The 27,482-nt window shown below is 45.9% G+C and overlaps 1 protein-coding gene across 9 annotated transcripts in view; it reads right to left on the bottom strand.

Moving 5' to 3' along the window:
• LOC105487164 (tubulin tyrosine ligase like 11) overlaps positions 1-27,482 on the bottom strand; it is a 273,149-nt gene that overhangs the window by 29,272 nt on the left and 216,395 nt on the right. For all 9 annotated transcript variants that reach the window (XM_011750504.3, XM_071078272.1, XM_071078273.1 and 6 more), the window contains 2 exons: positions 23,219-23,470; positions 12,810-12,916 (listed from right to left, as the gene is read on the bottom strand). In XM_011750504.3, the coding sequence (XP_011748806.2) occupies positions 12,810-12,916; positions 23,219-23,470 (359 nt within the window). The remainder of the gene's footprint in view (positions 1-12,809; positions 12,917-23,218; positions 23,471-27,482) is intronic.

Raw genomic sequence — 27,482 nt, forward strand, 5'->3', positions numbered from 1 at the left:
CAGGCTGGAGTGCAGTGGCGCGATCTCGGCTCACTGCAAGCTCCACCCCCCCGGGTTCACGCCATTCTCCTGCCTCAGCCTCCCGAGTAGCTGGGACTACAGGCGCCTGCCACCTCGCCCGGCTAATTTTCTTGTATTTTTAGTAGAGACGGGGTTTCACCATGTTAGCCAGGATGGTCTCGATCTCCTGACCTCGTGATCCGCCCGTCTCGGCCTCCCAAAGTGCTAGGATTACAGGCTTGAGCCACCGCGCCCGGCCAATCAATAACTTTTCAAAAAAGAAAGCACCATGCCAGCTAGGTTCATTGGTGAGTTCTAACAAATGTTTAAGAAAGAAATGTTACAAATTCTCTACAACGTCTTCCAGAATACAGAAGCAGAGAAAACACTTCTAACTCATTCTGTGAGGCCAGCATTACCCTAATACCTAAACCAGATAATGACATTACCGGAAAGAAAAACTGCATGCCAATATTCCTCTTGAGCATAGACGCAAAAACCCTCGATAAAATATCAGCAAATTGAATCATAGGCTGGGCACCAAATAATTCCAACACTTTAAGAGGCCAAAGTAGGAGGATTGCTTGAGTCCAGGAGTTTGAGACCAGCCTGAGCAATCCTGTGAGACCCAGTCTCTAGAAAAAATTTTAAAAAATAAATTAGCCAAGTGTGAGGGCACACGACTGTAGCCCTAGCCACTCAGGAGGCAGAAGGATCACTTAAGCCCAGGACTTTGAGGCTGCAGTGAGCCAAGATTGTGCCACTGCACTCCAGCCTGGGCAGCAGAGCAAGACCCTATCATTAAGGAAAAAAAAAAAAGAAAAGAAAAAAAAAGGAATCATACACCATGACCAATGCAATTACTTCCTCAGCTCGATAAAGCAATATCTACAAAAAAAATTTACAGTTTAATGGAAAGAAACTAGATGCTTTCCTCTTAGCATCAGGAAGAAAAAGTCCCCCCTCACCACTCCTGTCCAACATTGGACTGGAAGTCATAGTTAATGCAGTAAGACAAGAAAAGGAAATGAAAGGTATAGAGATTTGGAAGGAAGAAATAAAATTGTCTTTGTTCAATGGATTGTCAATGTAGAAAAGCCCAATGAATTGACAAGGAAACCTCCTGAAGTAACAAATGACTATAGTATGGTTGAAGAACATAAGATTATTATAGGAAAGTCAATTTTTAATACATTAGCAATGAACAATTGGAATTTGAAATTAAAAATATAATACCATTTACATTAGCATCAAAATAGAATAAAATATTTAGGTATAAATCTAAGAGAATATGTGCAAGATCTATATGAGGAAAACTATAAAACTTAGATGAAAGAAATAAAAGAAGATCTAAATAAATGAAGAACTACTTCATGTTCATGAATAGAAAGATCACTATTGTTCTTTCTGACTTGATCTATGGATTCGACACAATCCAAATGAAAATCCCAGCAAGTTATTTTGTGGATATTGACAAACTAATTCTAAAATTTATATGAAAGGACAAAAGACCAGCATAGCGAACATAACACTGAAGAAGAAGAAGAACAAAGTCAGAGACTGACACTACCCAACTCCAAAATTTACTATAAAGCTCCAGAAATCAAAACAGTATGGTATTAGCAAAAGAATAGGTAACTAGACCAATGGAACAGAAGAGAGAGTCCTGGTAGGCCCCTATCAGTATAGTCAACTGATCTTTGACAAACGAGTAAATGCAATTCAATGTAGGGAGGTTAGTCTTTTCAACAACTGTGCTGGCATAATTGTGCATCAACAAGCAAAATAAATAAATAAGAGGATCTAAACACAGACCTTACACCTTTCACAAAAATGAACTCAAAATGGATCACAGACCTAAGTGTAAAATACAAAACTATAACATTTCCAGATGATAATATGGGAGAAAATCTAGATGACCTTGGGTTTGGCTATAAAATTTTAGACACAACACCAAGAGCAAGATCCATGAAGGGAAAAAAATTGTTAAGTTGAACTTCATTAAAATTAAAAACTTCTGAAAAGACATTGTTAAGAAAATGAGATAAGCCACAGACTGGGAGAAAAGTATTTGCAAAATATATATCTGATAAAGAACTTGTCTCCAAAATATACAAAGAATTCTTAAAACTCAACAATAAAAAGTAACTCAATTAAAACATGGGCAAAAGATCTGAACAGACACCTCACCAAAGAAGTTATACAGATGGCAAATAAGCATGTGAAAAGATACTCAACATCAAATGTCTTTAGGGAATTGCAAAGTAAAACAATGAGGTGGCACTATATACCTATCAAAATGGCTAAATCCAAAAAACTGAGTATACTAAGTGTTGACAAGGATGTGGGGCAAAAGGAACTCTCATTCATTACTTGTAGGAATGCAAAATGGTACTACTACTTTGAAAGACAGTTTGGCATCCCTCAGCGTCCACAGGAGATTGGTTCCAGGTAACCCCACCGATACTAAATTCTGCGGATGCTCAAGTTCCTTATACAAAATGGTGTAGTATTTGCATATAACCTATGCACATCCTGCTGTATACTTCAAATTATCTCTAGATTACTTATAATACCTAAAACAATGTAAATGTTATATAACTGTTACACTATATTTTTTATTTGTATTTTTTAAATTGTTATATTATTTTTTATTTTTCTTAAAAAAAACTATCAATCCATGGTTGATTTAAATCTGCACATGTGGGATGCATGGATATGGAAGACTCACTGCATATATATATATATATATGAGAGATAAATAGATATAGATAGATATAGATACAGAGATAGATATAGATATTAATAGATATGGATATGTGGAAGGGGATTTATTAGGGGAATTGGCTTAGGGCTGAGAAGTCCCACATACAACAGACCATCTTTAAAGTGGAGACCCTAGGAAGTCAGTGGTGTGGCTCAGTCCAAGTCTAATGGCCCCAGAACCAGGGATGCTAATGGTGTAGCTCTCAGTCCCAGGCCTAAGGCCTAAGAAGCTGGGGCGGGGGATTGGGGGTAAGGGGAGGACCTGGTGTAAGTCCTGGAGTCCAAAGACCAGAGAACCTGGAGTTCTGATGCCCAAGGACAGGAGAAGAAGAGTGTCCCAGCTCCAGAAGGGGGTGGCAGAGAGGGAGGAGTGGAGAGGTGGGGGGAAAGAGAGAGAGAGAAAGAGAGAGTCATCTTGGCCTTTTTTGTTGTTGTTCTATTTGGGCGCCCAGCTGATTGGATGGTGCCCACTCACATTGAGAGTGAATCTTCCCCATCCAGTTCACCAACTCACACACCAATCTCCTATGGAAACACTCTCACAGACACAGCCAGAACTAATGCTTTACCAATTCTCTAGGTATCCCTTACTCCAGTCAAGTAGACACCTGAAATTAACCATTGCACTGTACGATCCAATCATCACATCCTTGGGTATTTGCCCAGTCATGTTACAAACTTATGTCCACACAAACCCATGCACAAATGTTTATAGTAGCTTTAATCATAACTGCCAAAAACTGGAAGCAACCAAGCTGTATCTCAGTAAGTGAATAGATGAACAAACTGTGGCATATCCGTTCAATGGACTATTATTCAGAGATAAAAAGAAATGAGCTGGCAAGCCATAAATAAGCATGGAGAAACCTTAAATGCACATTGTTAAGTGAAAAGAGCCAGTCTGAAAAGGCTAGATACTCTATGATTCCAACAATATGACTTTCTGAAAAAGGCTAAACTATAGAGAGTAAAAAGATCGGGGGCTCACGGCGGGAGAGCTGAACGGGGGAGCACAGGGAAGTTTTAGGGCAGTGAAACTATTCTGTATGACACTGTAACGGCGGCTACATGACATTATGCATTTGTCAAATCCCACAGAACTATACAACACAAAGAGTGAACCCTAATGCAAACTACAGACTTGAGTCAATCATAATATACCAAGGTTTTTCCATTAATTGTAACAGCACAATCATGCAAGATGGTGTTATAAGGAAACTGTGTGCATGGGGGTGGGGGACTACATGGGAATTCTGTACTATCTGCTCAATTTTTTCTGTAATGATATGTTCTAAAAATATTAAGCCTATTAATTTTTTTAAAAAGGCTTTTATAGCACCTGGCCTGTGTTGGGTGCTTGATAAATGTAGCTGGTGTTAGTGTCAATCGCTGGCAGTCACGTTAGGAGAGAACCTGCTGGAGAAGATACAGTCAGGAGACCTGAGTCTCAGCCTGAGCACTGCAGGGGCCGTTGGAGGTGGCCCCTAACCCGTCCCATCCTTATTATCACAGCTCTAAATCTGGGATAAGAGAAATTCCTCCCCTCAGAGCAGTTGGGAGCACTGAGTGCTGTGTTTTGCAACAATAAAGTGTGTACAAACGTTTTACTGACTGCTCCAGGCCGTGGGAGGAACAGATGAGAGGGGTGGGGGAGGGGAAGCCCTCACAGCCCAAGAGCTCCCTGGACACGCTGTTGTTGTTAACACCAGGCTTGGCCAAGACCAGAGGCCAGACTGTCCTCCTAAACACAGTTCTGCCCAATTCTCGGGCCTGGGAGCATTTGAGGACCGGGACGGGGCTTACATCTTCATGCGCCTGTGACCGTTGTCACTGCACGAGGCAGACCAGGACTGAGACTCGGGGCCGGCTCTGTTCTGCCCCTGCCTGCCTGGGGAGCTGTTTCTAGCCCTCTGAGCCTTGGTTCTTCTGTATACAGGGTGGTGGTAGAGCTCACTGGGAGTGTGTGCATTGTGTGGACAGGTGACTTTGGAAACGGTTTGTAGTCTGTAACACACACACACCCCCACCAGGAAGGATAGTGGTGGTTAGACACGGAAAAAGCTACTGTTTGGGCCAGGTGCATACTTTATCACTAAATTCTGACAGTGCCCCAAGGTAGATGTCATTGCCCTGTTTCAAAGCACACTGAGGCTCCCAGAGGTGCAGTGCCCCCTCTCAGGGCTTCCCAATGGCAGGTAGCAGCGTATTGAAACCCAGCCTGTCTAACTCAGCTGCCAGCTTTCTGCACAACACTGGATACTGCGGCTGCTGTTTCTGCAAGATCTGGGGATGGTGAGCAACAAGTGCAGGGAGAGGGGAGGCCTACACTGAAAAGAATTCAGCTTTCCCCACTTTGTTTTTTGGGGGTGGGGCCTGACAATGGGCATCTCCACCCTCAAGGTGACTGAGGATGAGGAAGGGCAGGCACTCGCCCGACAAAGGGGCAGCGGGTGTGACCGCAGCTCGCCTGGTGGCACTACCGGTGCAGAAGTGGCTTTAGCAGGCCTCGGAGATCAGGGTCTGGGTGAGGGAGGCGGAGGTTGAGCTGGCATCTCTGCTGGCTCACTTGCTTTTATTAAAAATAATTCTGACGCCAACTATTTTGTAAGCGTGTAGGGCACACATCCAGAGAAGCCCATCTGACTGCGAGATAATTTCAAGGCTGAAGAACATCGTTCGTGCCAGACACCTCGCAAGAGGCGCTGCGTGAAACTGGCCTACTTCTCCACAGCTTCCTGTATTTCAGGGGGAGGGGGCAAGCCATGTTTATGTATAAGGGAGACTGTGCTCAACATTCCAAATAAAAATACTCTTCAATATTTCTGTTCATCGTTAACCAAATACATTTCAGCCTGGGCTTACTCCAGCTGATGTGAGCAGAGGCGTCAGATGACTTGCAGTCGGTGACTGAGAGATTTCGCTGAGAGATGGTCATGAGGCTCAGACACCCATGGGATTGGTGGGTTGCCGCGGCTGAGCCCTGGCCCATGGGACACGTGTTCGCAGGGTACCTGCTGGATGCCAAGCTCAATGCTTGGCCTCATGCAGGTGGGAACAGCTCTGTTTCCCAGATGTTGGCCTCATGTCAGGGGCAGATGTCCAAGTTCTCTCACAGTACTTGATGTGTGCTGTGGTCAAGGGCAGCGCTGGGTGCTGTGGAGCAGGTGAGATGGTGCTGGGCCCAGCCTGAGCACTGCAGGAGGCTCTGTGAGGAAGGGGGCCTGGGCAGTGGTGAGCAAGGAGAGTGGGTTCCTGCAGAGGTGGGGGCCTGAGGGGGCCGGCCATTCTGGCTGGAGTGAGTGTGAGGCTAGTGATGAATGAGGACGCAGAGTGGACAGGGGTCCATCTATCAAGGCCCTGAAATGTGCCAATGTTCTTCCCTGGGGTTGGAATTGTGAGACCAGTGACTGCAGGCAGCTGGGGGCCGGCACAGGCCTGTAAGTGATGGGAGCGGGCAGGGTTCCCGCTTCCCACAGCCATGGCTGAGGCTGCCAGCACCACATTTCCTCTGCCTTCCCCAGCCTCACTGTCCCCACTGTTGCCAGGGTGGGATGAGAAGGACCTGGCACTCTGCTGGCCACAAAGGAAGAGTCTGTTGTGGCCACGTCCTGACTCTCTCATCTGGCTGTAAGGCAGGCCCTTCTTCCCATCTCTGTCCCCAACACCTGCAGAGCAGCTGGCAGGGGTGCCCCGGAAGCACTTCCCAAGAAAGTAGTGCAGTAGGAGCAATGGGATCATACTAGGGGCAGCCCTGCTTCCTGAGCATTTTCCACAGGCAGACATGGCCCTGAGCGTTTTCTGTGTTTTGTTTCATTTCATCCATCCCAATGTTTCCAGGAGGCAGGCACCATTATTATCTCCACTTTACACATGATGAACTTGAGGCTTGGAGGAAGTTACCTAACTTGCCTGAGGTTAGCTAGCAAGTGACCAAGCGCAGATTGAAAGCCCAGTTTGTCTGATTCTGGAGCCTGTGACTTTGGGTATACAGCAAGTCAAACCAAGGCAGCCCCCGGAGGCGGGCATGTAGCTCACCGAGCAGTGAAAGAAATATTTCTTATTTTGGTCAAAGAGCACTCAGCATATGTCAGATATTAAACAATGCCATTCTTAGATTTCCCTCTCCAAGCAAGGGGTGTGTGGTGTTTGAGCTCTCATGGGAAGGGGAGGTGGGGAAGACACCATAGTCAGTTTTTTCTTCCTTTGCTCTCATGTTCCCTTCGGTTACTGAGAGGGACCCTTAGCTTATATCTTAAAATAGCAAAAACATCTGGCTTTGAAGTAAACAAAGTTCAGAAGCCTCCAGATGTTGGTCTTTTGTTAGATGGACAGGACACTTGGTTGCCCGGCTCAAATGTTACCTTTGCAAGTAAAATGTTTGTCTCTCACAGCTGACACCAGTGATTTTGCCTTTAATTGCCGAATCTTGATGCTGTCCTCGTCTCTTACCACGGAGATGTGAAAGTGATAAGAGGGAGCTCCTGAGTGCAATTTACATGAAATAAATGCATCTTCCCTGACAAATTTGTTTCTTTATTTGATTCTGGGCAATGAGAGGGCTAGTTGAGGGCTATGACATCCCAGTTTTGCTGATAATATCCTCATTTAGAGTTCTGTGTCTTGCTGGAAATTCTAGAAGTGAAAATTAAAATCCTTATCTTTTTCTTTTTTAATGACAATTACATTGGCATCCTGGAGAGCGTAAGCTACATGTTACTAAATTCCATCAAGCTCTTGAAGAGTCATTGACATTCTGACAGAGGTGAAGGCAAGCCCATTTCGGGAATGATGAACTCAGGGTGCAGCTGGGGGGTTCCTTAGGTGAGGAGAGCCACATATTAGATTTAGGTCACTGTCAAGTCCTAGCTTTTGTTTTGCGTAGTGAGTTTGCAGATACTTATTCCATTACTAAAAACAGCTAATTTTAAAAACTAAATAAAAGTAGGCTACGTGTGGATCATGATGGAAGTGTCTCATGAACCAAGGGTGATGGTTAATCTAATTCTATGCACCTGAGGTCTAATAAAACACAAAACAATCAACAGCACACTTATTTAAACTGATTATTTGAGGTTTCGATTTCATCATGTGCATGCTTTTTCTCACTAGTTTTGATTTTTTTCCTAATTATTTTAAGCACCATGTTTTTCTTCTCCATTTCAATAGCAAGGTTCCCTTTTGCAGGTTGTTTTTGTTCATAAAGATCTCAAGCATCAGGGATCTGGTTAACCCCTTCGGTGTGTACCAAAGTCTTACAATGGCAGAAGGAAGGTCTGGCTGGCTTCAGGAGAGGGGAAGATGCTTTAGCACTTTGACACAGCAGGCACTGGGTATGGGTGATGATCCAGTCCAACTGGGCATTCAGAGGAGGGGAGGGAGACTCTGGCAAAAAGACCACCTCTCCTCTGAGCCACGGTTCTCACACTCGGGACTCCCTGCTTTGAGGATGCAGGGCATCTTTTATTTTTGCATTCGTCTGCTCATCAAACACTCACTGGGCACTGGGCGAGATGCTTTGCATGTTCTAGGCCATGTGCTAAGCCCTCGAGGATGCAGAATGCACAGTGGGTGGCTTTTCTGGGTCACAGCATGCTACATGCCTTGTATGCATTCTCTCTTAACCCTCACAGCAACCCTCCTCTGTTGCTTCCCCCCATGATAGCTCTGGTCGCATACTATTGCAATTGTCAACTGTATGTCATATTCATTTGTGACTGAGAGACACTGGGTATAATGGAAAGGGCAGTAGACTCTGAAGTTAGACTGATTTTTATTCAAATACTAGGGTCCCCACTGTAACATTTTTTTTAGACGCAGGATCTCTGTCACCCAGGCTGGAGTGCAGTGGCACAATTGTAGCTCACTGCAGCCTTGAACTCTTGGGTGCAAGAAATCCTCCTGCCTCAGCTTCCCAAGTAGCTGGGACTATAGGCAAGTGCTGTCATGCCTGGTGAATTTTTAAGTTTTTTATAGAGATGGGGTCTTGCTATGTTGCCCAGGTTGGTCTTGAACTCCTAGCCTCAAGTAGTCCTCCCATCTCAGCCTCCTAAAGTGCTGGGATTACAGACATGAGTCACTGCTACTGGCCCCCACTGTAATACCTGACATGTCTGTATAATTTCACCTCTTTCAGGCTCAGGTTTTTCATCTGTTGAATGGGAATAACAACGCTTATCCCACAGGATGGTGCGAGAAGGAAATGAGGTAATTCATAGCAAGCATTTTTTATTTCTGTCCCATATAAATGTTCAGTAAATGGTCTCTTTTTTTCCTTAAGAGGCTAGGATCTGTACATAATTTATCTTTATATCCCTGCAGGGCACAATGCCTGGTAGCATGTTCAGTAGCTGTTAGTTGAGTGGATGAATGAATGAATGAGTACGTGTTCCTTGAGTATGAGAACCCAGGCTCTATCATTCTTCACAGGCTTCTTTCTTTTCAGCCCCCAGCAGCTGTGGGATGGGGAAAGCCATCTCCCTCAGCACGGCACCCACACCTCCAGCCAGTACCTAACTGGATCTGAGGTTCTCAAACCCCTTGGCTCCACACCATGGAGGGAAGAAAAGAAGACCCTCTGGCCTTTCTGCTGACACTTGGCAAAAGGAAGAACAACCACTCAACCACAGACTTCTCCTTTTGCTACTCAGTAGCTTCCTGAATGGTCCTAAGAAGTTGGCTGTCTCCAGATGCCCCTCTCCTTGAGAATGAGGGGCTTGGACCAGCCTTGAGAAGGAGGCAAGAACTGGGCCCTGGCTGGTACCAGCAGTGGCTACTGAGACCATGGGCACAGAAGGCTTCCCATGCATGGCTTTCATGCCCAGGCCCACTTTCTAGACCCCCAGGCCCTGTTATTTCCTTCCAGGAGTGATGAAAACTCAGAGGATGGAGGAAAGGGAGACAAGAGGTTGGACAGGCACCCTCTCTGCTCCAGTTCTGTCCTCCCAGCAGGCCCTGTGAGTTGGCTTTTATCCTCCTGCTGCTGCCGTCCCCTCTGACTCCTGCCTCACGAGCCCCAACCCTCTGTATTACTTAAGTGAACAAGCACTGCTTGTGTAGCCTTGGATGGGGGAAGAGCACCCTGGGCGAGGAGGTAGGAGGCCTGAGTTCAAATCTTGCCTTCCTTTGCTACTCCCTGGCTGTGGGAGTTTAGACAAGTCACTTTTGCTCTTGGAACCTTAGGGTGCACATCTGTAAAAGGGGATGCTGTTGCCCAACTTGAAGGCCTGGCAAGAATTTGCAGTGATATATGCACAAATGAAGTAATCTCAAAACTGCTGTTACTACTGGTGATGACTGCTCCACCTAGTCAGGGGCTGAGAGGTCTGGCGAAAGGCCTGGGAGATCCCAACCCTGAATTTGCTTATCAGTATGTGCTAAAAATAAGAATTTTTCTCATTTCCATAGCTTGGTCAGCAGAATACAGAGACCCAGGCAGACCCCAGGAAACCTCACCGGAGCTTGAATTGCGGACAGCCCCTGTGGATTCCGCTTACCGGGAGCAATTTAAGAGGCAAACAAAACATGAAAAACTACTCAGAATTAACAATGGGCCAGATGGTAATGCTAGTTTGCAGCAACAAAACATGATAAATAGCTTCCTGCTGCTACTCCTGATCAATTTCAATATTTAATAATTCCACTGCCACCCCCACCCCCTCATCTGGCCCCCTCCGTGGGATCCTGGATGACTCCCCACATTCAGCTCACAGAGCAAACGCTTCTTTGCTTTCTGAAGGTGTCAGCAGAAAGTGCCGCCGCTCGATTGTCACATGAGCACTCTCAGTCCTCGGAATGATAATTAATCTGCCTACTTCTCTTGAAGACGCTCCATCTCACGCCTCTCCTGGTTGCCAGGGAGGGCTGGAAGGGAGCTGCCAACTGCAGAGATGCGAGAGAGGCACTCACCTTGTTGATTCAATGACTGCTGCTATTTCCTGGGTTTTGCTTTTGACTTAAAGAAAAGGGAGCCGTAGGGAGCTTGGTGGTCATCTCACTCTAGGACAGTTAGTAGGAGAAGGCAACCCGAAAGAGGCTCGGGTGGATTGGTGTTTGAACCTTATCCACTAGCCATGCTTCTCTGGGCCTCAGTTTCCTCCTCTGCACAATGGAGATAATCATATCTACCTCTAGGAGAATTCTAGCCGGTGCTGCACATGTAAAGTGCCTGTGGAGTGCTTGGCATATAAGAATTGGCCAAGAACTGGCAGCCGGGAGCATCATTACTAAACATGAAGCCAAGCGGCAAATGATGCCTGAGCACCGGTGCCCTGCAGGAAGGACGGGCTGCGCCTCTGTGGTTGGGAAGTTTCTGGCCCACATGGGTGTAGGGCAGGACTGCCTAGGGGTGCAGCAGCTGCCAGGCAGACGGCCCCCAGGATTCTCCCCAAGGGGTGTCCAGTAATAAGATAAACTGGCTTGCACCAGTCCTTATCAGCAAGGACTCCAAAGACCTCAGAGCAACCCTGGAGAGCAGGGATTTTTGGTGCCATTTTACAGATGAGGAACTGGAGATGAGGAGTTGGAATGACTTTTCATGCTGACAAGGGCAGGAAATGGCATAATCAATTCTAATCTGGATCTCCCAACCTGACTTCAGGTCCTCTCCGCAGACTCACAGGAGCAAGCTGCCCCACTCCTCACGACCCGGTGCCTCCCTTCTGTGCGTCCCTTTTGGAGGGAGGCAGCCAGAAGAGGGGGTGGCGTGGGTGCCGGGGTGCTGTGGGCTCACAGGTCCTGTGTGATCTCTGTCACCTGAGCTGCAGTTTACTTGTCTGTGAAATGAGACTCATAACGCCTACTGCACTGGTTCACCAGGGCATTTAATGAGGAAATATGCATGAAAGGACCTTGAAGTTTTGTGATGAGCTGTAGAAATATCAGTTATGGTTATTATAATTTTTTTAGAAAAACACCCTCTGGACTGGGCGCAGTGGCTCACGCCTGTAATCTCAGCACTTTGGGAGGCCAAGGCAGGCGGATCACTTGAGCTCAGGAGTTCGAGACCAGCCTGGCCAACACGGTGAAACCCCGTCTCTACTACAAAAAATACAAAATTAGCCGGGTGTGGTGACTCGCACCTGTAATCCCAGATACTTGGGAGGCTGAGGCAGGATAATTGCTTGAACCTGGGAGCCAGAGGTTGCAGTGAGTTGAGATCATGCCACTCCAGCCTGGGCAACAGAGTGAGACTTCGTCTCAAAAACAAAGAAACAAAAAAACAAAAAACAAAAGAGAGAGAGAAAGAGAGAAACACCCTCTGTGAGGAAAAAGATAGGAAACTCATCCACCTGAAGGTGGGTTCTTCTCACAGAACCCTTCACCACAGAACCTAGATGATCAAGATCAAAATTTCTTGTGTGGTATTCAAGGCTTTGACAGCTCCCCTAACCCCATCTCTACCCCTTCTCACATCCCTTTTTGCTCTAGCCCATCTGGGCTACTTGATACGATCTAAGCTCAACAGCCTCTCCTGTGTCCATGCCAAGGCCAGGCAATAGCCCTGCCAGAGTGTCTGTCCCAGCCCTGTTCACCAGCTGATCCCATACACCTTTCTCCTGAAGTCTTCCTTGGCCCTCCCTGGATGAGGAGCTCCTCCGCTGGGTTCCCGGATAGCTTCTTTGAGCTTCTCTCCCCCACAGCCAGGCATCCTACTACCCAGCATCATTTTCTCATCTGCCTCCCAATGCTACAGTGAATTCTTTCAGGACAAGAACCAAGCACTATATCTTCCAGCCCACCCAAGGCTGGGCCCAGCACATGCTCAGGAAATATGTGTGAGGGGTGAACAAATGAATGAATAACTGAGTGTTCCCAGTATGGATGGAATCTGAGCCTTAAGCAAAGGCAAAGAATGCTAACGGTGGCATGAGAATTTGGTGGCAGACAATGCTCCAGGATTTAAATTCAGCTCAATCCCTGGATGACGTCTGGATCTGATGGCATCATCTTCCCCCATCTGAACCTTTGACAAGAAGGAACAGAAAATATACCACCCACGCCTGTCAGGACCCCCACAGGCCATGGCAGAGGCATTTGTCAGGTACCTGAGTCCCGCTGATCCAGGGTCATGGAGTTCCACCTCCGTGTGATGTCAATGTAGAGGATGTCCACGGCGGCCATGGACAGGCTGCTGCTGCTGAGTTTGCAGTTCCTGCCAACAATGGGAAGTGACATGTCACTGCCAGCCTGAAACCTGTCCAGTATATCTTTCCTCCACTCCTGTTAGGGACTGAATGTTTGTGCTCCCCAAATCCATAGGCAGTGCAGTGCCTACTGCACTGGTTCACCAGGGCATTTAATGAGGAAATATGCATGAAAGGACCTTGAAGTTTTGTGATGAGCTGTAGAAATATCAGTTATGGCTATTATAATTTTTTTAGAAAAACACCCTCTGGACTGCGCGCAGTGGCTCACGCCTGTAATCTCAGCACTTTGGGAGGCCAAGGCAGGCGGATCACTTGAGCTCAGGAGTTCGAGACCAGCCTGGCCGACATGGTGAAACCCCGTCTCTACTACAAAAAATACAAAATCAGCAAATCCTAATACCTCCAAGGTGATGGTATTAGGGGGTGGGGCCTCTGACAGGTGATTAGGTCGTGAGGGTGGAGCCCTTGAGAAAGGGAATAGTGTCTTCTAGGAAGAGACACTAGAGAGCTTGCCTCCTCTCTACTCTCCACCATGTGAACATAGTAGAAGGCGGCTGTCTACAAACCAGGAAGTGGGTCCTCACCAGACACTGGATCTACCAGCACCTTGATCTTGGTCTTCCCAGCCCAGAAGCATGAGAGATAAATGTTTGCTGTTTAAGCCACCCAGACTGTGGCATTTTTGTTCTAGCAGCCTGAACTAACTGACATTGTCTTTGTTTGGATGGTGCTCCGGGTCTGGAATATCCTCCCTAACCACAGCTGGAACTGCTGCAAGGTGACCAGCATGGAGCAGTAGAAGAGAAGGCATGATGTAAGCAAGTTAGATCCTTGGGTTCCTGTAAGTTCAGCCATTTGGTTAGTTAGAGGTCTAAAGGGCTGGAAAGAGCGAGAACTTTAAGAAAGCAAGTCTTTTTTTTTTTTTTTTTTTTTTTTTGAGACAGAGTCTTGTTCTGTCGCCCAGGCTGGAGTACAGTAGTGTAATCTCAGCTCACTGTAACCTCTGCCTCCTGGGTTCAAGCAGTTCTCCCTACCTCTGTCTCCCGAGTAGCTGGAATTACAGGTGCCCACCACCACGCCCGGCTAATTTTTGTAGTTTTAGTAGAGACGGGTTTTTGCCATGTTGGCCAGGCTGGTCTCGAAGTCCTGACCTCAGGTGATCCACCTGCCTCGGCCTCCCAAAATGCTGGTATTACAGGCGTGAACCACTGTGCCTGGCCAGGACAGCAAGTTTTGAGTTGTAGCCTGGCTCTGCCACTTGAAGGCTGCATGGCCCTGGTTAAAACATTTCACCTTCCTGAGTCTCGGTCTTTATTACAGTCATTGTGTGTCAGCCTGACCTTACACAGCAGTGTGGGTCCCTGTCTGCTCCAAAAGGGAATGAACTCCACATGTCAAGAAATGCCCCCATGCACGTGTCCTATCTCTCAGTCTCCAGAAAGAGGAAGGGAAGCTGGGCCCTTGGCGCTGCCCTCTCCTGCCAGTGTCCAGGTAGCTGACGGTGTCATGCTCAGATGACCCAGGGATGACAGCATGTCACCAGTACAGGCTGAAGCCATCACCACTGTCCAGAAGCAATTTCCCACTGGAAATGCTCACCAGCTGAGTCCCTGAGGACAAATCTACGGACAAGGGCTCAAGGCTTCTGTCCTTTACTCATCTTAATCTGCCACCTGAAGATTCTATATAAGCCCCTAATCAGCCACACTAAGCCCCAGATTTATAGAGCAGAACAGCACAGGCTGGGTCCTCGCTGCTCTGTGCGGGCTGACACAGCATTGCCGGGGAGGTTCGTCGTTCCTGACTTTAGGGGAGTCACCTGGAATTGACAAGAGGATTGTTGGGGGCGGCCCCTGAGCTTCGGATGCTCCACTTGTTTAGGTGCAGGGAGGCCACAGTAAACAGGTTTTCAGTCTGATGTCAGCACTGGTGCTCCCTGTCCACGCCGCAGCAGGGGTGTTTAGAATCCTCCTACTCCTCCCCAGCCTTTTTTTTTTTTTTTTGTATGGAAATATGGAGTGGAGGGTAGTCTGGTATGCTGAAAAGAGCATGATTTAGATTTAGGCATCAGACAGATTAGGATTCAAATCCTGACTGGAACCTTTTCTAGCTGTGTGACTGTGGGGAATTTACTTAAACCTTCCGTGCTTTTATTTCTTGGGCTCTAAAATGAAGGTAATAATACCTGCCCACATGGTTGTGAGTACATGCCAAGAACCCAGCATGGTGCCTGTCACCTGGTAGGCCCACAGCAATTGTGAGCTCCCTTCCCCAACTCTCTCCCCCTTTTCCCTTTTCTTCTTCTAGATCTAGAGTCATCTCATCCCAGAGGCTGCCTGGAGCCAAGTGAGTGACCCTGCCCATTGTGGAGAAATGGAGCGCACCAGTCTGAATGTCTGTGTACAAGGCTTGGGCTCTCTGTTCAAACTGGAAGCAGCCCTTGGCTTGTCCAGGTGCACCCCTGCCTTGGACAGGATTTTGCTGGGAGGCTTGTCCCAAGGCAGGCTGGATTTGTCCAGGGAATCCTGAAAGCTAGGCCTCCGCGCCAGCTGTCAGGTTGGCTGAACTACATTCAATGCTGCTTTCAACTTTTCAAACGAATCCACATCCACTGCCTCAGCTAATGATGAAGTGGCTCTTTGATTTCCCATTTGTCATTATCCCTTGTGTGAACAGCTCTGTTAGGGACTGGACAGGGGAGGGGTTGATTGGCAAGCAGGGTTGGGCATCAGAGTCCCCTCTCCAAACCCAAGCACACCCCTAATGACGGTGGCAGGGGGGTGTGCCCCGCATGGTGCCCAGACAAGCCTGGTGCTCCTTGTATGCCAGCACACTTTCTTGCCCCCTTCCTCCCTCCTCCCTTCCTTTCTTCCCGCCTATATTTCCCAGGCCATCAATGCACACCCTGCTTCCTCCTGGGCTCCTGCTCTGTATTTCAATCCCAAGTCACGGTGGCAGACTTCAAAGCACATCAGCACACAGTTATTGAGCCCCAGTAACCACATGTCAATGGACGCAGAGGTTTTCACATCACTTGTCACCAAGACGGCTATTTACTGGGTTCTGTGGGGGACGATGATCCAGTCTCTCCCAGGGTATTCTAACAGCCTGCATTGCTAATTTACAAAGCTTCATTAGGAACAGCCACAGTGTCCTCTAATTATCATATCAGTGTCCTCTGGGCTACCTGCTCTTCCACAAGACAGGAGCGCTGCCTGGCTTGCTCTGTGGGTTAATGGAGTATTAAAAGGGAAACCACACTCACCAGTGGTATATAGTTTTTTTTTTTTTTTCTGACAGGTAGAAAATAGAAGTGTCAAACCTCTAGCAGGAGCCGTAATTTAAAACAGAAATTCTCCGTTTATTCCCTTTCCAAGGTAACTCTTCCTCCCTAGTGATGCCTGCGAATACAGTTGATTGCAACATCTGCTACTGGGACAGAGGAGGGATCCATGCTGGCTGCGGTAGGCAGGAAATGCAAATGCCTTAAAAGAATCTTGATTCTGTAGGCATTTCTTGGGCACCATCTGTATGCTAGGGCTTTTCTTGCTCATTAGCTGTCTAGATTTTAACCATTCTTTGAGGGTGGTATTCCTAGTACCATTTCCATGAAGCATATGCTGAGGCTCAAGAGATGGGACATGACTTGTCCAAGGTCACACAGCTGGAATTCACATCTAGCCCTTCCTTGGAAGATAAGAGTAGTGGGCTTGGGAGCTGTGGGGAGGTGGCCCAGTCCAGGGCTGCAGGAGGGATTCAGGAATCAAGAAACCAGGTCTCAGGCCAGGGACCAGTAGGTTGGAGTCTCTAAAGCACTCCTGTTGGAAGCTTTGGGATATGGGGCTGGGGCTAAGACAACCAGGGTGCTTGGATTTGCCCTGTGGTTACCAAACATTCTCAACAAACTCAAACAGGAAATGAATGACTCCAACGGTCAAGATATCAAGACTTTGGAATGAATTTTTCATCCATCTATCCACTCAATGAAAATTTATTTGTGCCCTCTCTGTGTAGGCAGTATTCTGGGCTTGGACAGCAAGGAAGAGCTGAATGGGCCTTGGATACCGCTCTCAGAGACTGTACGTGATCTTAGAGTCTGCAGTAAAAATGTGGCTCTTAATCATTGAGAACAGTTTTCCCTTATGCCTGGGGATGCAGTTCCTCAAATGACTAATGAGTGGAAGGATAAATTCTTCAGTGGAAGAAAAGTCTGAGAAATAGGGTATCATGAGAAGCCAGAAAAGTTTCTAGGAAAGGATAGGTTAAAAGTGTGCATGGAAAAGATGAGCTTTGGAGTCAAATACACACGAGTTTGAATCTTGGCTTTGTTGTGTAACCTTGTGCAAGTCATGGAAGCTCTCTGCATCTACATTAGCAAATTTCAATTTGTACAGTGAGAAAAAGACTGTTCACCATACAAGGATCTTTTAAGGACTAGCTCAGTGCCTGGCACGTATGGGGAAGTGGCAAATGGCAGTTTGCATCCTTCCTCTCTGATGTAGAACCAGTTTGAAGAAATAGTCTGTGTGTGTGTGTGTGTGTGTGTGTGTGTGTGTGTGTGTGTTTCCCCAGAATCAAAGGAATTTGGGCACATATGATGGGAAAGAATCACAAATCATTTAAGTTCATTAGGAGTCCAAATATAGAAAGATTTGAAACGATCATTCTCATTTCCTCTTAACAACTACTGACATCTCATGGGAAATTTAGGAACCAACTTTTTCCACTCCATAAAATCCTATTTATAGAATTTCTTTTGTGTTCATCCTTCTCTGTGCAGAAAAGAAGTTTTGTTGTTGTTGTTGTTGTTTCTGGAGAGGATTCTATAATGTGAAAGTTAACAAATGATCAATATTTATTTTTTAAAAACCACACTACCTAAACATCTAGGGGGGCAAGAAGACAACTCCAGTTTAAAAGGTATGGCTTTGAAAGGCCATTGATATCCAAGGCGTGCAATACTGCTGGAAAGGGATGGTCACAGAAGCAGGGGAGATTAGCAAAGTCACTGAGGAGTTAATGACAGAGGGGGAAGCAAGGCGCCTTACGCTCCTATTCTAGAACATTCTAACACACCATGTTGCCTCTGAGAGAATAAAGTCCCCCACAGCTATCCATTATGAAGCATGTTAATATAATCTTATGATAAAAGGGAGTGGAAGGGGAAAGGGGAAAGGAAGAAAAACCTAGAAGGAGGCCCAGGATCAGAAGCCACCCAGTGGGAGAACCTCACATGAAGCAAATGCTTGTGGTACAGAGAAGCTGCTGCATTTCCTAGAAATAAACCTGGTTTTGGCAAACTGCTTAATTTCTGGGCTGCCATCATGAAAAATGCAGCATATGCAAATTGATGTCCAAGTCTGATGTGGGACACATTTGTAAAAATTTTCATTTGTGAATTACATAGATGCCCCCCAAATCAGTAATCCAATGGAAGAAGAATGACAAAAATGCATCTTCCTCCAAGATAGCCATCAAGCTGAAAAATCAATCAGATACTGTCTATTTCTTGGGGAAAAGGTGGCTTCACACCCCAGCAATTATTATAAAATAAAATGTTAAAAAAGAAAGAAGAAAAGAGGCACTTAATTCATGGTAATGTGTGCTACTATTATGTGCCTCCTGAGGAAGTGACATGAAAAGCCGGTTAGAGAGAGTTAAGTCTAGACGAGAGAAGAACAGTTCATTATTTCTCATTTCTTGGTGAAAAAGAAAAATAGAATATGGCCAGACTGGCATTAGCATAATTCACTCCGAAAACTGCTGATCTATGCAGCACATTATGAGAGATGGACACTGGAAATAAATTCAATCGGAGTGTTTATTATTTTCTTCCCTCTAGTTCTCTTCAAGGAGCTTGGAGAGAGAGAGTGGGTAGAACAGATGAAAAGCAAGTTCAACTTCTGCCATTTGCGTGGGAGCGCTGAGAGGAGTGTATCTCGCCAGCGAATATGTCTTTTTCAAAGTGCTCCTGAGAAGGGCACTTGGTTTGATTTAACATATGGCATAAATATTATTAATTCATAATGAAGCAAAATTTAAACCAAAGTGGAACAGAGAGAGAGAAGGGTTGTTAGCAAGAGAAAATGCATGCTGTTAAATTTAGCCGGCAAGACTGAACATACTCAGAGAAATCTAAAGGCAGAGAATCTCATCTTTTATGATTAGGTTGCTGTTAGGATTTTCTGGTACAATTGAAAAAGAAAAATCCGGCCAGGTGCGTGGCTCACGCCTGTAATCCCAGCACTTTGGGAGGCTGAGGCGGGTGGATCACCTGAGGTGGGGAGTTCAAGACCAGCCTGACCAATATGGTGAAACCCCATCTCTACCAAAAACACAAAAATTAGCCAGGTATGGTGGTGCACGCCTGTAGTCCCAGCTACTCAGGAGGCTGAGACAGGAGAATTACTTGAACCTGGGAAGTGGAGGATGCAGTGAGCCGAGATTGCATCACTGCACTGCAGCCTGGGCAACAGAGCAAGACTCTGTCTCAAAAAAAAAAAAAAGAAAGAAAGAAAGAAAAAGAAAAACCAAGAAAAACTTATTAATGGTTGTGCAATGCTTTCTCCATTTCTTCCTGCATTCTTAATTACTACAGACATTTGTTGGGAAGGGAGGGAGGAGGGAGAGGAGCTCAGTCTGAGTCCCTGAGCACTGGCTGCCTGGTCCCCACTTGAAGAAGTGGTTCTCAGTGTCACGGTCACCATGGCTCCCTAATGAGCTTGGCCACTGATTGGGAATGATGGCTGCAGGACCTAATAGTCTCTAATGTGGCAAAACCTGGGTTTTCATGCAAATGCCCTTAATTGTGGAGAGCAAAAGGGTGAAAAGTCATAAAGCCTATCACGTAGAGACAGATTTGTGGCTATATTTTTTATCTCACCTGGTTCCAACCTGAGAGCATTTTAGGAATCTTCTTGGTTAGAACCATTCTCAATTCTGCTTTCTTTTCAAGAGGCATAGCAGTCCTCTTAATAGGCACCTCCTTCCTCTCATACCAGAGGTCACCCACTGATGGTATCTATGGGCAGTCATGCTTTCACTGAATCCAGTATTTAAAATTATTTGTCAAATTGCCAACATTTGTAGATGTGTATTGAGATTTTATGTAGATATTTAGGATTGAAAAATAAAAAGCTCTGGTGATATGAGCCCAGCAGCAGCCTTCCTTTAGATATGGGATGTGCTCTCCAGCTTGCCACAGCCTGCCCTCCCGCCCCGACCTTGTCTACCCAGCCCTCTGTGATAGTTGATGCTTCCTGCCGAACCTGTAGGCAAGTGAGATGGTGATTCTTACCATAAGCAATTTTTCAAATCTCCTCCTCTCTCTTCTGTTTGAGTAGGACTTTATTAGGAGTAAAAAGGAAGCATTTCCGTTTCTACCAGCAATTTAGCCTAGATGATAAACCTAACTTCTAAATTTGGGCTATACATGCCATCCATTCTCAGGCTCTCCCTGCTGCCTGGAAAAATCCTGCCTCTAGCAGTCCAAATCCTGCCTCCTTTTGGGAGCCTGCCTTGATTCCACCAGGTAGAGGAAGCCTCCCCCATTCTGTGCTTGTAGCACTCTGAATGCCACCCTGCGGGGGAGTCCATGAGCCACCGCCCCATGACTCTGCCAAAACATTGCCTTTAATGACGTGTTCATTGCATGCTATTAGACTGACAGTCCTTTGAGGGCAGGCAGGGTCCCATTATTTGCCTTTGAACGTCCCATGGCTACCAGGTGCTCAGTAACAGTTGTTAGGTTAAACCAGACATAATCCTTTATAGCATAATGTTGAGCTAGAACAGATCTCACAGGACCAGGGTTCCGTGCAACTCCCAAGATATCATCCACACGAAGCCAAGCCATTCCTTCATGCTCTCTGATCTTGAACTGAGTTTTCTGTGTGATGGTGTAAAGGCTGGGGAGGGCCAAGAAAGCTTCTGCCGTTGCTCCAAAGATCTGTGCCCACAGACATCTTATGCTGAGAGAAGCACCCCAGCTTGCTCAATCTCATCATTCTCCGGGGCCCCAAATACTTCCACAGTGCCCATAAGTGCACTCATGACCTGGGGCCTCTGTCACTAAGCTGTTTCCTTATGTTACAAGGTCCAGGAATCACAAAGGGGCAGAGCCTGCCTACCTATCTGTTCTCTTTCTTCTCTTTTTCACTATAATGGGATAGCACTATGCACAGTTAGAATAATTGTATTTCCCAGCTTCCTATGCAGATGGTGGTAGCCAGTAAGATAGAAGTGGAAGTCACTGAATACAGCTTCCAGGAAAGCTTTTGAAGGGATCTAATTCATCTGTGGAGGCCTTTTTTCTTCCTCCCCTTCTTCCCCTTTCTGTCTGGAATTCAACCATGATGGCTGGATTTTCAGCAGCCCTCTTGTGACCATAAGACAACCCTGAAGTGGAAGTATGCACTTAGGATGGATGAGCAAAAAGACAGAAAGTGGAACATGGATCATATTGTGGAGTCATTAACCAGCTCTAGAACCCCCACTGCAAAAGTTCCTGTTATATGAAAGAAAGTTACTATTTAAGCCATTTGTAGGTGGTTACCTATTACTGAAAGCCAAATGTAATTCCTAAATGAGTCCCAGAGTATCATGTCAGGCAGTCTTTTCAGTGCAAATAATAAGTGCCTATCGACTTTTTTGAAAATTCCCACTGCCTGATGGAAATAATAACCACAAGACTCCCACCGAACAAGCAGCTCCCATGAACTAGGCATCAGGCCAGCTGCTCTATGATATATTATCCCAACCTCACAACAATCCTGCAAGGCAGGGATGATTGTTCCCATTTTGCAGATGAGAGAACTGAGTGCAGAGAAGATAAGGAATTTGCCCAAAGCCACACAGCTATTAAGTAATGTGCTTGGCTCTGAAGCCAGACCTGTCTGATCCCAAAGCCTGTCCTCTTTCCACTGGGCTTCCCTCCCCCACCCGCCCTACCCCCTGAAACTAACACAAAGCCCTTCTCAAAGTCATCTTGCAAAAATACTACTTCAGGTGTACTGAAACGGCAAAATTCCTGCCAATACTTTTGTGTACCATCCTGTCAGGAATAGCAGAGGGCTAGAGTTAGAATTTATAAAACTTCTTTGGAGACATGCCTTTGACAAAAGTGGTTTCCCACTCAAAACTTCTAATTATTTTAGTGAAAAAAGCTGTGAAAAGTGTGACTTTGAGGTGCAAGACAAAAATATTAAAATCAGTGATGGGAAAAACAACAGCCATATTGAGTGCTCGCAGACATACTCCATGAGGTGTATAGGATACAATTACTTGCTAAGGAACATTTCCATATTGTCACCCATTCATATTTGTTAAAGGGATCTAGAGTTATTAGATTAACACATACTAAGTGGGAACCTTCTTTGATCGAGACTCTGTGTAGGACCATATATATATCTATATAAATTATATATAAATATACATATAATTTCACGGAATTCTTTTAACCTTGTAAGAAGAAACTGACATTTATTGATCACTTACCACTTGCTAGATGTTTCTATGCAATCTGAACTAATCTTACACACACTATTGTAGGGCACAGGCAGCTTTATCCTCATTTTACAGGATAGATGTATTGAGGTTTAGGGGTGCTCTTTGCCTTGCCTTAGGGTTACTTGCCCTAGAAGCTAGTAAATGCTGCTGTATTGCCCCAAAGTGTCCCCACAGGGTAGAGGGAGATTAATGTGTAATCTCAGGAAACCAAGTGGCAATTGCTTACTTTGCAGGCTGCAGCAAAGATATAATTTCTTTATCTCATGTTTTATCTTGAAAATTCATGCAAATTTTGCATTATGCTCTAAAATATAGCCATGTTATTTTTATATTAGAACAAATGCATTAAAATATTTATCAGCTGAATTATTTAACTTTTCCCTCCTGAAACTGACACTTTGGAAAGATGTGCCTTGCTTCTCTGTTGTGGCTTCACGAACGCCAGGCACACAGCCATGCACCACTGGGAGAAGCCCGGTTTAAGAAGTGCAAGGTCTGCCTGACTCCAAGGGGCGATTATTAGTATGCGTTTTCAGGACTCAGCTCAAGGTAGGCACAGAGTTGTTTTTTAATCATGAACATAAGGTTGCAAATGCTGTCACATGCATCATATTCATTAATTCACTCAACAAATGAGAGTCTACCATGTACCAGCCACTAGGCTAATCTATGCTCAAATGGAGGACTGACCCAGCACCACAGATTCTCCCAAGTGCAGTCAGGGAGACCTGACCGGCCAGATGTGAGACTGGACTCCACCCGGCTCAAAGCCCAAGCCAGAGGAGGCTGTTCTCACTGACCTTATGAAGGTACGAAAGCCTGTTGGCCCCAACTTCATTGTCCCCTTGATGCCCAGGAACCGGATAAACAAATTTGCCATCCTGTCCACCAGGCGCAGGTAGTTGAACTGCTTTGCGTACTTGGGGAACACCTGCTTGAGGCAAATGGAAGGCAGGTGGGCTTCGGGGTTGGTGTTGCAGTCTGGAGCACTGGTCAGCTCGCCGTCCAAAGCATCTTCCTTTCCAGCGAATGGTTTTTCAAGCTGCTGAGACCTGAAGCACACAAAGAATTAATGATATAACACTTTCCCTTGCAGTTTCTCCTTTACTTGAGATTTACAACCTCCTCAGGCGGCAGCATTATCAGTATTTTTATTTTACAGACAGCAAGACTAACCACAGAGAAGTGACCTGCCCAAGCTCACACAGCCAGCACATAGCAAAGCCAGAACGTGAAACCAAGGCAGAGCCAGGGCTAGAAATGTGTGCTTCCTCCTTCTACCATCCTGGTTTCCCAGTATGAAAACCTTCCTTTACTGTACTCGTGATTCAAGAGAATACTTTATTATGTAGCAGTCTAGGTTTGATTTCAAACTCTTACTTACGGGTAGTAATTGAATAATTAAGAAATATAAAAATCTCATCGAGGACTGGCAAGAAGCCAGAACACAGTTCAACGAACAATTTGCAAAGATGCATCAGCTACCGAATTCTAGGAATAGAAACAATTATATTTCTGGCTTAACTGTTTTTTAAAATTTGGAATTCATACAAAAAATGATTATAGTGTAGTGATTCCTTAGTCTGGATAGTTTATTCAGAAATTATTTTGATGTTCAAGAAAACTAGCAGCTAATAACTCTTAAATATCCACCTCTAGCTCAGAATGTTCTTCTCATCTTAGACCTACATATTATTCCCCCTCGCCCCAAATCTACATTCCCCATCTCCTTGAATGTCACAACCATCTGCCAGTTACCCAACAGGAAAGCACAGAATAAACGCCGACTCCTCCTCGGCTAGTTCTGCCTCCTTAGTCCTGAAGCCAACCCCTGCTGCTCTGCCCCTGCCTGGACTGTAGAAAAGGCCCTCCTGCCTCTGGCCTTGCCCATCCATAGATCCATCCTCCAAACTGGCACCTAAGTCACCTCTTTTTAGGCCACCCTGGCTGAGTCACTCACTTGCTAAAACCACTGAGGACTCCCGAGTCTGTACTGCTCTTTCTGGCACTTGAGGCCCTTCCCGAGCTCTTCTTGGGCCTCCTCATTTCCAATCTTCCCCCCAGCCAGGCACACTGTTCCAGCCCAAGCCTTGTGCACTGCTCCTCCCAATGTGCCACTCATTGGCCTGCCCTGGAACCAGAGACTCCATGCTCCCTGGACACCCAGTTCCCTTCCACACTCAAGGGCCCTCTCTGCAACTGCACCTCAGTTCCCACTCCTGCGTCCTATCCTGTTGGGATCTGGGGCCAGGTGTAAACCCTCTGCCACCTGCTGTGTTCATTCCTGAGACAGAACCTTGAGCATGTTATACATGGCCAGTAAATGCTTCCTGGTTGACTAACTGATCCAAGAAAATTAGGGCGGCATCTCGTGGTACTGAGACGTGGTGCTATTAATGGTACCAAGGCCTGTTCTCTACTCTTTATTAAATGACCTCATGCCCAGTGCTTTCATTTCCAAGCAAGCACACCATCAGTGCTCAGGTTGGGCCATCTGGGTGTCTTTGTGCCTGCTTTCCTCTGGCCCTGGCTGCCTGGCACACTTCTGTTCCACTTTCAAAACCAGCTGAGATGGCTTCTTGACCACACGGGTCCCTCTCTCTCATGCCTCACCCCCATTCCTTGGACGTGCTTCCTTGTTTGCTTTGTTACGCCTGCACTGCACTGGTTTACATGCCAGTCTCTCTCACCATTTTGTGAGCTCATTGAACGCCTACATCTGTTTCATATAGAAATGTCACTCCTATTTCTATAGGACCTGAAACATACTTGGTGTTTGAGAAAGTCTCATTGAATCTGTTGAACTGAAAAAGTTTGCAACATAAGCCTCAAAATATTAAGGTTACAATGTTTTGTAACTTGTAAGCACTTTTAAATTCAACAGCGAAACAACATGCTTGATAGCCCTACACAAAGGGTCCTCCCTTCATCCCAGTTCAAGGAGCCAGCCTCTGGGAAAAACTCCCTTGTGTGACTAAAAAGTCCTGGAAGGCTTATTCCTGGTTTCTCCTTAGTGGGTCTTGATGCTGATCTCAAAGCAAGGACAGGCAGAGGGCAGAAGCAGAAAAGCACGAGGGAAAAATCTCTTTAAATCTCTTTTCAACTTCAACAGTGTGGAGGGTTTTAAGGAACGAAATGCTCTGTCCCACAAAGAGGAGAGTCCTGACTCTTTGGGAGAGGCAAATGTGCCCAAAGGACTGCAATTTTCCTCCAGCTAAAATGATTTTGTCATCATCACCTTTAACTTAAGACAGTAAATATCAGGTGGTTGCTTTTCAGATGAAATGAAACGTTTTCCCATTAAGGTTATAGGAAGAAAGATGAGAAAAAAGGCGACACTCTTATCGGAAATTAGCCCTTAAATTACTGGGTAAGTGGCAATCAATGACTTTATAAGCACTCAGTAAGTTTTTATTCAAGGAAAGATTTGGAAATGTACAGTTGGAATACACTCTATAACAATGAAAATAGCTCAAAGGACTCCTCAGTGGGCAGAACCGTCCACAGTCAGGCGGCCATCTGCTCTTCACTCCACTCTGTGCAGTTATGACAATGCCCCTGTTCCAGAAGAAGAAACTGAGGCTTGGTAAGGTGTTGCACCTGTATCGTCTAGCTGAACTGGAATTATAATTCAGTTCTAATAAGCCACTGATCCACTGCTGTTTCTATTTTACTACTGTAATTCTACTCTTTTTTTTTTTTTTTTTTTTTTGCTTCAAGCCATTCTCCTGCCTCAGCATCCCAAGTAGCTGGGATTACAGGTGTGTGCCAGCATGCCCAGCTAAATTTTTTTTTTTTTTTTTGAGATGGAGTCTTGCTCTGTCGCCCAGGCTGGAGTGCAGTGGCCGGATCTCAGCTCACTGCAAGCTCCGCCTCCCGGGTTCACACCATTCTCCTGCCTCAGCCTCCCGAGTAGCTGGAACTACAGGCGCCCGCCACCTTGCCCGGCTAGTTTTTTGTATTTTTTAGTAGAGATGGGGTTTCACTGTGTTAGCCAGGATGGTCTCGATCTCCTGACCTCGTGATCCACCCGTCTCGGCCTCCCAAAGTGCTGGGATTACAGGCTTGAGCCACCGCGCCCGGTCAATTTTTTTTTAAATATTTTTAGTAGAGACGGGATTTCACCATGTTGGTCAGGCTGGTCTTGAACTCCTGACCCCAAGCAATCCACCTGCCTTGGCCTCGGCCTTCCAAAGTGGTGGGATTACAGGCACGAGCCACCATACTCAGTCCTTCTTCTTTTTCTTCTTTTTTTTTTTAGAGATAGGAGCTCACTCTGTCACCCAGGCTGGAGTGCAGTGGTACAACCACAGCTCACTGTAGCCTAGGCTGAGCCTAGGCACCCGGGCTCAAACAATCTTGCCTCAGCTTCCTGAGTAGCTAGAACTACAGGTGTGTACCACCATTAGCCTGGCTTTTTTTTTTTTTTTTTTTTTTTTTTTTTTTTTTTTGAGACAGAGTCTTGCTCTGTCAACCAGGCTGGAGTATAGTGGCGTGATCTTGGCTCACTACTACTGCAACCTCTGCCTCCTGGGTTCAAGTGATTCTCTTGTCTCAGCCTTCTGATTAGCTGAGATTACAGGCGTGTGCCACCATGCCTGGCTAATTTTTGTATTTTCAGTAGAGATGGGGTTTTGCCACGTTGGCCAGGTTGGTCTCGAACTCCTGACCTCAAGTGATCCACCCGCCTCAGCCTCCCAAAGTGCTGGGATTACAGGCGTGAGCCACCGTGCCTGGCCAGTCTGGCTAATTTTTAAGTTTTTTTGTAGAGATAAGGTCTAACTACATTGACCAGGCTAGTCTTGAACTCCTGGCCTCAAGCGATCCTCCTGCCTTGGCTAGCCTCCCAATGTGCTGGGATTATAGGTGTGAGCCACTGCCTCTGACCCACTACCCCATTATTCAAATACACATCATAATTCACATTGCGGGTTACAAATCCTATGTGGAATTATTGATTTTTTATTTTAAAGAGTTTTTTTAAAGATTATAATTGTAAGTCATGCTCTTTGTAGACATTCTGAGAAATGTATAAAGGAATTAAAATCATTTGTAATTCTACAA

This window comes from Macaca nemestrina, chromosome 14 (genome assembly GCF_043159975.1).
Source record: "Macaca nemestrina isolate mMacNem1 chromosome 14, mMacNem.hap1, whole genome shotgun sequence".
NCBI classification, from domain to species: Eukaryota; Metazoa; Chordata; class Mammalia; order Primates; family Cercopithecidae; genus Macaca; species Macaca nemestrina.